This window comes from Daphnia pulicaria, chromosome 11, assembly GCF_021234035.1.
Source record: "Daphnia pulicaria isolate SC F1-1A chromosome 11, SC_F0-13Bv2, whole genome shotgun sequence".
Classification (NCBI taxonomy): Eukaryota; Metazoa; Arthropoda; class Branchiopoda; order Diplostraca; family Daphniidae; genus Daphnia; species Daphnia pulicaria.
Window position 1 is genome coordinate 1,752,920 of NC_060923.1, and position 11,847 is coordinate 1,764,766.

An 11,847-nucleotide genomic window follows, 5' to 3' on the forward strand; every position below is an offset into this window, starting at 1 on the left:
GACCGGAGCAGTTAAGCCGATTCAACCAAAAGATCCCAAAATGGAAGATGAAAATAACGTCAAAATTCTAAAAATGAGGAAAAACAGCTTCAACTGGAGTCTAGAGCCAATCACAAAGTGTATGCAGGTTATGGGAGTTTCAATCCCTCCCTCGGAGGAAATCAAAAGTTGTCGGTTGATTTGTCATCTCTATCGCACCTTCTGTTTCCTATTGGTATCGTTCCTTCAGATTATTCTTGTTATTCAAGTGTTTGGCGATGCCAAGAACATTGCAGATTCTTACACGAATGGAATTTCTACTACGACCTTCTCATGGAATTTCATTATCGACAATTTAAATTTGGCGCTCTACACAGTCGGCAGTCATATTTCTTTTCTGTTACTTACACGACCGAAAACCTGGCTGGATCTCGTCCTTTCCTTTAAATTATTGGAGGAAAATGGCCATTCACCCGAAATTTATTCCACATGCAGACAGATAGCAGTTAAAGCTGTTGTTTGCATAATAACTATGGTAATTAATTTTCATCTATGTTGATCACTTAGAAAACAAATGTAACTATATACTCAATATCGATTGCAGAATTTTGGCTTGGATGTACTACTAGGACTTGACGTTCTCTCCAATGACGCTCCCTGGGCACGCAAAATCCTGGACGTGTTGGGATTAGTCAACAAAATCTACCCAGCCGTCCAGCTGGCATTGTTCTCTATTTTGGCGAAAATGATTTCGCTCCAGCTTGAAGCCATCCGGAAACATTTCCTGGATCAGTTTACTCAGAGTCATCCATCAAGTTTAACGTTGGTTGAAAGTCAGCGTTCTCATCTGATTGCTTTGAGAGGCCATCACCGCTTGATCTGCAACGCAATTCGCAAACTGAACCGTCATTTTGGCGTCTTTCTGACCCTTGAGGTCATTTTTATCTTTATTAGTGTTATTAATTGCTCTCTATTTATCCTTATGGGCGCAACCAGCGGAGATGGGCTCTTGGGAGGGTTGAATGTCGCCATTTGTGTTGAAAGTCTCGCTCATCTCTTGATTCTTTCTTCATTCTCCGATGACATACCTAACCAAGTATTCAATTATTGAGTTAGCATAAATTGATTTCAACAATTCCTTTCGCTGATTTTACACAGACTGATCAGGTTTACGAGGCTTTATTACAGCTACTTCACCACCAACCGTCGTTACAAAATGAGGTAGGCCTAAATAAAACTTTAATCGTCGAAAATTAATCGATTAGCTGTTACAGATGAATTTCTCTCTCGTTGTAGGTGTCGTTGTTCACGGAACAACTTTTGCACATGAAACCTCGGAACATCAATGCCATGGGATTTTTCAGGGTGGGCAAACACCTATTTCCAACGGTATTATAGATTTGTGTATACTTTTTAAAAATATAATTGAATTTAAATCTTGTCGTTTCTTGACATAAATGCGGTAGCTGATAGGAACAACGCTGACGTACTTCCTTATTTTCGTACAATTTCATTCAGCTGAAAAATCATAATGGCAGTGGGGAAGTTCACATATTAGCACGTTATATTTTCTTCCTTTCTAAATGTTTTTATTGTGTTACAAGTGTTTATCATACATAGCTATATCATGTGTCCTAGCTAAAATGTCTTAATATAACTTAAATACGGTATTTCAAGCTTTAGATTTATTAAGTTATCATTGGATTCATAATAAGATTCATTTCACAAGTGAATAAGAAAAATTTATTTAAAAAAACTATTCGATTTTTTCTCTTAAAATTCTGTCGCTTGGGAAAGTAGAACTTGTTTGAAAATGTTGAAGTTTGCAATTTGACCGCCGTTGGCGCTCTATTGCTTTTTCAAAGCGGAAACCGGCGGAAACATTGCAAAATCACCGAAACCTTAAATTTAAAATGAAAATAATAGGGTTTTAATTTATAGTAGTCAACTTTAAACTAATTGAACAATAGTTGTTAAATCATAAACTATACGTTCAATGCAATATGAAACGTTTAAAAGAAGAAATCAAATAAAAAATCTAGGAAAAACATGAGGAAATGACTCGTGCAAAGGTTTTATTCCGCTTGGCCGGCATATATAAGGAGACGACGCCAACGACAATAGATAAACGTTCTATTACTTAATTTCGTTGATCTGAAATCTGTTACAAGAATTACAAAGAAGCTTTCGATCGTTCTCCAAAATGCATTGCATTGAAAGTACCAATAAATCGCATCAGCGTGCAGTGGTGAAGTCTAAGAGTGTTATTCAACCGGACGTCTTGGGAACCCGAAAGGGAACCGCTTTTACTACCAGACCGACCAGGCCGTCGATGACCAAAGACAACATCTATGAAGAAAACAACCGTACCTTGATCAGAAAGCTCGCTGAAAATAGAAATGTTGCGGCCGATAATAAGATCCTGAAGGTCCAAGTTGCGAAATTAGAATTCGAACTCGCTCTCGCCAACAACAAGATTCGTCAGCTCGAAAACCAACAAGACGAGGGGGCAGCCTCTAGACGTGAAATGGGAGCAAAACAACGAATCCCTGAACAAGCAAATCTTCGTTTAGTCGGAAAGAAATCAAAGTCGAGCCGTGTTATTGAAGCTAATAAAGACCGTCTCCTAGAGGTTATATCGTTTCTGTCGTCTGACAAAACCGCCACAGATTCGATTGACAACGTATTGGAAAATAACCTGACTGGATTTGAAGACAAGAACACGGAAATCCTTCGACTGTTGGCCGAAAGCAAAATGGAAATCTCCAAGCCATCAGTGATCCAGCAAGCTTCTAGCGACTTCGGAAATCCTCCAGCAGAAACGGCAAGAATGACTTTCCAACAGAATTCTTGCTTCCCGATAGCAGAGCCCCTACCTGGCAAGAAGAGAACATTTGAAGACGTAGCAGGTCGTGCAATCCCGCCATCCGTTCGAAAGCTATTACCACCAGCGACATCTTCCAATCGTTCTGCAGCCGAGCAACCGACAAATGCATCCGAAATCCAGTCTGTTACCAACGGGCGGAGTCTTTCCGTTTCACCAACTTACGGTCGACCCGTCTCATCATCAAGACTGGGATGCTCAGCATCCAAAATCCCGGTGAGGGTGTCAAATGGTCCTTTTGCCGCCGAGACTGAACCTAATGAGATGAAGAACATGGGTTTCAAATCCAAGATCCCGATTCGGGTTAAAACGATGAATGGTACATTTCCGCAAACAGAAGATTCCATCAGCACAGATGTCTCGTCCGAATCTCGTCCATCAGTGAAGACTGTTTTGCCACCAGCAAATGTTGTGGCCTCGAAGATTCCCGTGAGAGTCGTAACTTCCAAGCAAATCGTCTCCGACAACAGACCAAACGTCACCAGTGAATTACAGCAGAGCTTGGCGGACAATAAGTTAAAGTCTAAGATTCCAGTACGGTCGACGAGAAGCTCAGCAGAACGTCAAGCTTTCAATAAAGTTGTCAATCTTCAGAAATCGAATGGCTCCTCTTGCGGATTGGCATGCAACTGCCGAATTTCGCCACCATCAATTGGGTCAAGTCGTGGAGGAATTGCTGCCAAATAAGGAAAGGAAAAAACAAAAACAAAAAACTTAAAACTCACAAAACCCCCCAAAAAAACAAAACAAAAACAAAAAAAGAAAAAAAAAAAAAAAAAAGTCCCAAAAAAAACAAAAAAAAAACAAAAAAAGTCCCAAAAAAAAAAAATAAAGTCCCAAAAAAAAAATAAAGTCCCAAAAAAAACAAAAAAAACAAAAAAAGTCCCAAAAAACAACCAAAAACAAACAAACAAAAAACAAAACCCCAAAAAAAAACAATTAATTTTTTCTGTGTCTTTCTTCTTTCTTCCTTGCAACTTTTTACCTTACATTTGTTTTCATTAAATCTTCGCTTTCATTTTCTTCTTTTTTCACAATCGGGTCGTCTATGGGGAAATCATTATGGGTGGAAACTGTTACTTAATAGCAAGAAGGTCGGTTAAATGTGCAATTAGAAATTTTGGCAGGTGCACGTTCTTCTTATCGACATTCCCTTCGTGGATTTGTGGTAGTTTTTCATTCCTCGACGTGATTGGATATCAATTGAAAATAACCTAAATTGGATAATGTGTGCATTAATAATGATTACATCAAACAGGTACCGGGATGATCGAGTGATGGTGACGTCATAGGGTGGACGGAAGAACCTATTAACTGGGGACCTCCCTGTCTTTAAAATGACTCCCGTTGGGTGAAGTCGCGCGCTTGTCTAATCGATTAATCAATTCTTTCATGTTTTAGGAAACGAGTGATTTTAGCTTAAGCATTTTTATTTTAAGCATCGTTATTCCATCCAGCTTATTGAAGCACGATTTTGTGACCGGTTTATGTTTCCCTGAAGCGATGGTGAGGACCGAAGAGGGCCGTTGGCGAGGAAAGAAGAGGCCCGATGGCGAGGACCGAAGAGGATCGATGGCGTGAACCGAAGAGGACCGAAGAGGACCGATGGTGAGGACCGAAGAGGACCGATGGTGAGGACCGAAGAGGACCGAAGAGGACCGAAGAGGACCGAAGAGGACCGATGGCGTGGACCGAAGAGGACCGATGGCGTTACTACCCACAAGAAGAAAAACATAAACCGGAAATGATTTTGTGACTGAGATAGTTGGTGAATCTCGATGTTTTGATAATCATGTTTCTGCTAATAATCATTTTTTTTCCGAAAAATATTTAAGGATTGATAGTCGGTTATTCTAGAACGTGTGAATTTCATAACCAACGTTTGAGTTCATTTTTTAGGCAGGACGGCTTCAGTTTTTAGGTTCCCGTTCCCCCTTTGACGTAACCATCATCTCGGCTCAAACTGGCACCTGTTTGAATGAATCATTACTAATGCACACATTATCCAATTTAGGTTATTTTCAATTGATATCCAATCACGTCGAGGAAAGAAAAACTACCACAAATCCACGAAGGGAATGTCGATAAGAAGAACGTGCACCTGTCAAAATTTCTAATTGCACATTTAACCGACCTTCCTGCTATTCAGCAACAGTTTTCACCCAAGTGATTTCTCCCTCTAGACTCTCATCTGATTGCTTTTCTTTTTTCTTTTTCCCCTTTTTTCTCGCCATTTTCTTCTCTTCTTTCGCTTCCTCTTCGTGTGAATGAATGGAGTGTGAATTGGATGAATGTGTGATGTGTGAAGTTGAGTGTGCCTGCTGATTTGAATTAATATGTCTCAATAAAATATCTTAAAACAAAAACCACCATTTGATTGTGTTTTTATTACTTAGCATTATAGCAACATTTAGATTATCATTTTTATTAATCGTACACGGAAATTTCAAAATAAAAGGCAAAAAATGTTTTCTCTGAAAAACATTTCGGTAAAACCGTTTAATGACCGACAAAATTAAGGTTAGGTTAGGTTCAGAAAAATACAGGTCTAGCGATGATTTTGTTCACGGAGCCGAAAAGGCAATTATAACAATTCGTGCTTCGTGCTAATTCGTGCGAGATCATTACGCACGCTCTTTAAAAACGCATTCACTAATCGATTGTCAGCACGCAATGACTTTTGCTTACCCTCCCACATTTGTTCTTCGAGGCGCTTTTCAATCGACTCGCTTTTACAAAAAATTCGCAAGCTCATGAACCGTCTACTTAATTAACTTGACCTAAGACAGCGGAGGCCGTCTCCATTTGTGGCAATGCAAGGATGTCGACCATTGCTACTCTAAAATAAAGTGGTAACTGAAGAAAAAACTTGAATAACAAAAAGGCTTATTCTAATGGAGACAACTCGTGTTGGGCGTATGTGCCAAGCGCATACCATATAAAATTCATAACCGACGATTTGAAACGGTGGAAACTTTCAAGAAATCGTCTTACGCTCGAATTCTCATTAATTTAAAATTCGTAAAATATACTTTAAAAAAAAATTATACCAATGCAGGAATGGAAATTGGATTCAAACGTTTCCGTTTGCTCTACTGCTGCCGATAGTTTTTGTAACCCATTCTTTGTACTCTTTCCTGGAATTATATAAACGGATAAAATAATGAAATGAAGCAAATGGTATGTTTATATTACCTATTTGAAGGCTGGTCCGATTCAAAGAAGTCCCGTAAAACTAAGATGAAAACGACGCAATGTTTCCATCGTAAACGAAAATGTAGACAAAAAAATGAAAATATTGACATGAAAGCTTCTTCTATAATTGATTTATCAAATTATGACAAAAACTAAAATTCTTTTAGTCTTTAAAACGTGAATATTTCATAGGCTATAACCTGAAAATAAGCTTAAAATGTTTAGTAAAAAATTAATAACGTCTCAAAATGACCGATTTTTATGGCTTAAGAAAGAAGTTTGCTTAGATGCTGTTGGTTAAATAAAGGCTGAACGCGCTAAACGGGTTGATTGTCACTTAATTTCTTCGACCATCCCGTTTACGCTTGATTAAGCCTTGTCAACGGTAGTGTTATTTTTTTCATTGGCCTTTGGACGCAAGTAAAAAATATTAAAGAGGAAGTAGAGGAATCCAGTGAGGAAAGCGATGACTCCCAAAATGCGGAAAACCACTCGCTGACCGAACGCTCCGATCAGGACTCCGCCGACAGAGCTTCCGATTCCAGCCCCTAAATCACCCAACATCAATTACTAAATAAATAAAGTCAGTAATCCTTAAATTTCTTCATTTGGAGTCTTGACAGACCTAGTCCGAAGTAGGTCGCTGAAATCAATCCTTGAATGGAAGTTGCAGTGGACGTCGTCCCCAATTGGGTCGCATAGATCATAAAAGATGTCAGGGACAGAGCACCATTAATGGCTTCAATAGACTCGTATACGAGACACAAGTTCGGGTCGGTGATGTACGAATATCCTTGGGTATTAGACTCACTTGGGTTTGAAATGCAACAGATTAAAACTTAATAGAATGAAATCAAAACATACCTATTAGACGTATGACGAAGGTAAAAAGGCTAAAGACGAGGACGTTGGGAATACTAAATTTACGAAAAATGGTATCCGATAACAGAAGCAATGGAATCGCTGTTAAACAAGAGATAGTGACCGAGAGTCCCATTAATGACTTGGTCCCACCAATTTCTTCCAAAAATAAGAACAAGTAATTTCCCGTGCACCCCACCAAGAATCCTGTATAAAGAATGTTTAGCTAGTTGCTGTGTTAGCGGTTCTCAAACATTTTTACCTGAGGCTACGCAAACGGCAAGTAGAACGTCCAGCTCGACGTTTTTCAGCAGAGATATCACATTTTTCATCAGCTTTTCCGCTGGAGGTTTAAAATTGAGGTCAATCGTTAACATTCCAACAGCTGCAATACCAAATAAACCAGCAAATAGAAAGAACGCCGGCCTGTTGAGAGAAATGAGATGAGATTGATCTTTATACAAAATATAGAATATGTTACCGCCTACCGGAAATTTGTTTCATTTTCATTTGTACTTAAATGGTCCATCAGGGCTCCGGATATTGGTGAAAATATTGCGTACCCGATGAATCCAAACATTTTCTGGAATCCAAAGTCACCGCGGACTTCGTTGACTAAAACCAAAGCGGCTCCATCGAATAGAGTGTAAGATCCTACGACGAACACTTCAAAGACGGAACGAAGCAGCAAGTACATCCAGAATGTGAGCTGAGGATTGATGACATCTTCACGGACTTTATCAGAACAAAGGTCGGAGCGGTTGATCTGAACGACGCACTGAGAGCGGCACGTACGGTAGTGGGTTGTCGGGTGGTTTTTCGTTTGATTGTCTTGAGAATACACAGTCTGAAGGAGTTTCAGTTTTTCACCATAAGTGCTACATTGGAAGTCGTTAGACTTCTGATCAAACTCGGATTCGTCTTCTAAAGCCATCCACAAAACAGGGATTACTCCAGTTTTAATGTTGTAGTCGTTCTGAAATAATTTTAATGCAAGAGTTGCGTTTTTTTCCTTTCTTGAAACAGCACCAATTTTGCGACCTAACTGACAGTTACTTCTTCCATTCAAATTTTGCAAGCAGGACATCTCCAAATCCCAGTCGTTTGGGAAGAAAACAGCATCAAGAAATTGTTTGCCGACCGAGTGTTCTAAATCGGCATCACTTACAAAAGAAGAGGCCGTCTCTAGGGTGGCTTCAGTGTCAGATTTTTCGCTGTGGTAACAAACGCTGCCACATTCTCCTATTGTCGCAGACACATTAATAACATTGTTTTCTGAGTCTTCGTTCAGTTTGAACTTGCATGGATGTAAATCAAGGTCTGTCAGTGTAAGTGTCGAGTTCTCGTTGAAGCAGCCGAGTGCCATCGACATGTTAGTCGGGTAATCCACCGAAATCCTTCCGACTGGAACAAGCAGGAACATAAGCGAAGTAATGCTGGCACATCCGAACAATACGCTCAAAAACATCTGTCAATTTACATTAATCTATACTTCTAAAAGGAATTGTTACTGAAATTTTCTTTGAGTAGACCTAATACCTTAAAATTTCCCAATTTATCGGCGATCATGCCAGTGCAGATGGGGATCAATACACTCAGAACGGCATTTACGCTATAAATGGCGCCAGTTTCTTCAACGCTGATCCCCAAAGATTTCATGTGAATTGCGGCGTAGGGCAACAGCACTCCGTAACCTGTCATTCCATTACCAAGGGAAAATAAAATTATCAGCCAAGTTTTGTGGTAACATTGTCGATCCTACTACATTTACTTACCAGAAAAAACAACCATGCTAAGGATTTTGATAGGGATTAATTTTCGCTGTTTGAAATCATAAATCAGCAATGCTAACCCTTCCTTCTTCTTACTTTCTTTATCTTCCGTGTCCATCTTTTGGTCTGTGTCGAACTTCATAGAAGTCTTGGAACAATCTTCATCCATACTGTCAAGCAACAATAAGAAGATTGACAATTAATTATCAAATAAAACTGAAAATAATAACAGGTTGCACCTCACAAATATCTGCACTGATTTGAGTTAGATTGAACTCAGACGACTGCCGTCTCTATACTGCCGTAAATGTAAGCACCAGGAGTGCATGTGAAACATTTGCTGCCGGGCATGATGCTTGAAGCACAACACAAATTCGCAGGCAAAATATATTTTTAAAGGGGAAAATGCAAGTCACTTTGGGTTGAACGGATGGCATGACGCGACCCGTTATGAATTTACACTACAAAAGACCTGAGTAACAAGCACAAAAAAATGGGAAAACCCGTAAGGCAAGTCGAAGAATGGTGCGCAAAAGAGTTAAATGCCGGTCACGCGGATAAAAAAAATTTTTGACTCGTTCAAAAAGCTATTCTTTTGGTAGAATATTCATTTTTCTATTTATCACAACTAAATTTCAAATCCAAGCAAAGTAAACATCCTTTAATAGATATTGCTGTTGAATCAATAAAGTAAACTAAGCATAATATTCATAGCCCATGAATAAAAAAAATAATCTTGTTGTCTTCTTTCAAAAATTTTACTGTGAAATTCACAGTTGACATAGTTTAGGCTAAAGTTTGCTTACAAGCAATTTATCCAATGATGATACCAGTAATAAATAATTCGTAACTTACAATAAAAGGGAACATATGTTGGTCAGTCAGAGGCCAGGTGCACAGGGCGTAAAACATGATGTTGACCCATTTTAAAGTGTTTGTCATACCATCTACATCTGTTGCCAATCATAGCATTACATCTGTAGGAAAATAAATAAATTTTTTATCAGTTAACATTACTTCAGAGGCCTCCCGTTTTAGTCACCTCTGTAGGATGCCAAACTTAAAAAAGTTATGTAGTCTACTAACTACAGACATCATGATTAACCAAATCAAAACCGTGGCGTTTTATTATGCAAATCAATCAATGATGCACGACACGTATGTTACAGTAAAAATGTTTTGACTACCTGTGAGGAAGATTGAATGGCTGCCAACGTAATTTTGCCGCCATTTTTGACAACATCACGGTGATAACCGACACCAACAAACCAAACAAGAGCGGAAGGGACTTGCCACGTTGAGGCATGTCGATTTTTAACACTGTAATAAAACACTTTACGAACTATGGGTTAACAATCGACAGCTAGCATTTATCAATTTAATAACTGGGCTATATAGGCTAGGGTGGCTAATAATAGTAGGTGTGCTGATCACGATTGATAGGTTTAGTGAGTTCACACTGGCAAGTGGCAAGTGCAGACGAACTGCCTCCCTCATGTGAACAGGGGAGGAACATGCCATTTTTTCTTTTTTACATCTTTCTTGATGAAGGTCATCAATCAATTCAATTCAATCATGTCATCAAAAAGGGGAAAATAGAAATTATGGGATTAAAAAATATTACGTACACAAGAACTATAATAACGTTATACTATTCATGTTATGGAATTCCTTTATTGATTATATGTTGCCAAATTTTTAATCCTAGAAGACGCAAACACGAACAAAGAAGATTGGTTTCAAATTAATTGGAAATCAATTGATTGGAAGGTTAAGTAATTTATGAGTTCTACGTTATTGTTTTTCTAATTCTCTTAACATAGTGAAGCGACTACACCTATGTAAGGCCCGGTCTGGGGTGCTTACAGAGAGTACACGAAGACAGGTAGGCGGGTGAGAAGCGGTTGTATTGCGTGTCTGACCGACAGGAAGGGAGTACAGCAGAGAGAGAGGTACATGGATACATGCAGTTTATATATTGGGGGATTGCCGCATCGGCATGTCTGCTGGCCGGTCCCGGCTGTCTTCACGGCCGGCTTGGGTTGTCACGCCGGCTGGTCCGAGCGTGAGTGAGGGCCAGTCTGGCGTCGGCGAGTGCTGACTCGGGAGTTGCTGAGTCCGCGTTGTGTCCGGCGTGACGTCGGGGGTGATGCCGGTCATAACGTCGTGGCGTGACGTCGGTGTGACGTCATAGCGTGACGTCCTTGGCGGCGACCATCTTGAAAGGGGCGGGGCTGCCGTCGGGGCATTACACCTACTTCCAAAATAATATTTATTAGTTCGTCAAATTAATACTCTAATGCAATCAGCATAAGTGGTTTCCATAAAACTACCACAGTAATAACCTGGGATGCGTTTTGGTTAGTTGTGAAGAACCTTCCATCGTCACGAGATGTTTTACGTTCGTCCGACCGGAGCAGTTAAGCCGATTCAACCAAAAGATCCCAAAATGGAAGATGAAAATAACGTCAAAATTCTAAAAATGAGGAAAAACAGCTTCAACTGGAGTCTAGAGCCAATCACAAAGTGTATGCAGGTTATGGGAGTTTCAATCCCTCCCTCGGAGGAAATCAAAAGTTGTCGGTTGATTTGTCATCTCTATCGCACCTTCTGTTTCCTATTGGTATCGTTCCTTCAGATTATTCTTGTTATTCAAGTGTTTGGCGATGCCAAGAACATTGCAGATTCTTACACGAATGGAATTTCTACTACGACCTTCTCATGGAATTTCATTATCGACAATTTAAATTTGGCGCTCTACACAGTCGGCAGTCATATTTCTTTTCTGTTACTTACACGACCGAAAACCTGGCTGGATCTCGTCCTTTCCTTTAAATTATTGGAGGAAAATGGCCATTCACCCGAAATTTATTCCACATGCAGACAGATAGCAGTTAAAGCTGTTGTTTGCATAATAACTATGGTAATTAATTTTCATCTATGTTGATCACTTAGAAAACAAATGTAACTATATACTCAATATCGATTGCAGAATTTTGGCTTGGATGTACTACTAGGACTTGACGTTCTCTCCAATGACGCTCCCTGGGCACGCAAAATCCTGGACGTGTTGGGATTAGTCAACAAAATCTACCCAGCCGTCCAGTTGGCATTGTTCTCTATTTTGGCGAAAATGATTTCGCTCCAGCTTGAAGC

The 11,847-nt window shown here is 39.6% G+C and overlaps 1 protein-coding gene and 1 long non-coding RNA gene across 5 annotated transcripts; both read right to left on the reverse strand.

Annotated features, from left to right (window-relative positions):
- Positions 1 to 1,773: 1,773 nt before the first annotated feature.
- LOC124315794 lies at positions 1,774 to 4,186 on the reverse strand. 3 transcript variants are annotated; one of them, XR_006911686.1, is made up of 5 exons: positions 3,849 to 4,186; positions 3,187 to 3,539; positions 2,925 to 3,119; positions 2,350 to 2,855; positions 1,774 to 1,880 (listed from the first exon to the last, which is right to left on the reverse strand). It is a non-coding gene; the product is annotated as an uncharacterized LOC124315794 (long non-coding RNA). The 3 variants fall into 3 exon arrangements; XR_006911685.1 differs by lacking the exon at positions 3,849 to 4,186 and having other exon boundaries at positions 2,350 to 2,528; positions 2,678 to 2,855; positions 3,187 to 3,611; XR_006911684.1 differs by lacking the exon at positions 3,849 to 4,186 and having other exon boundaries at positions 3,187 to 3,611.
- A 109-nt stretch (positions 4,187 to 4,295) lies between these two features.
- LOC124315183 lies at positions 4,296 to 10,076 on the reverse strand. Of its 2 annotated transcripts, XM_046780672.1 has the most exons (12): positions 9,879 to 10,076; positions 9,547 to 9,668; positions 8,931 to 9,163; positions 8,695 to 8,861; positions 8,459 to 8,613; positions 7,408 to 8,387; positions 7,182 to 7,345; positions 6,923 to 7,126; positions 6,684 to 6,851; positions 6,059 to 6,606; positions 5,914 to 6,000; positions 4,296 to 4,576 (listed from the first exon to the last, which is right to left on the reverse strand). In XM_046780672.1, the coding sequence occupies exons 4-10, from the start codon at positions 8,858 to 8,860 to the stop codon at positions 6,428 to 6,430; spliced, it is 2,016 nt and encodes a 671-aa protein (XP_046636628.1). In that variant the 5' UTR covers position 8,861; positions 8,931 to 9,163; positions 9,547 to 9,668; positions 9,879 to 10,076; the 3' UTR covers positions 4,296 to 4,576; positions 5,914 to 6,000; positions 6,059 to 6,427. The 2 variants fall into 2 exon arrangements, with proteins under 2 accessions (XP_046636628.1, XP_046636627.1); XM_046780671.1 differs by lacking the exon at positions 4,296 to 4,576 and having other exon boundaries at positions 5,362 to 6,000.
- Between the last annotated feature and the right edge of the window lie 1,771 nt (positions 10,077 to 11,847).

Bases quoted from the DNA above. Each gene is read 5' to 3' on its own strand.
- LOC124315183 (XM_046780672.1), bottom strand. From the start codon at position 8,860: ATGGATGAAGATTGTTCCAAGACTTCTATGAAGTTCGACACAGACCAA. The intron at 8,388-8,458 runs GTATTAGGTCTA...GTAAATTGACAG, and splicing joins ATAAATTGGGAAATTTTAAG to ATGTTTTTGAGCGTATTGTT. The intron at 7,127-7,181 runs GTAAAAATGTTT...TTCTTTATACAG, and splicing joins TGCCGTTTGCGTAGCCTCAG to GATTCTTGGTGGGGTGCACG.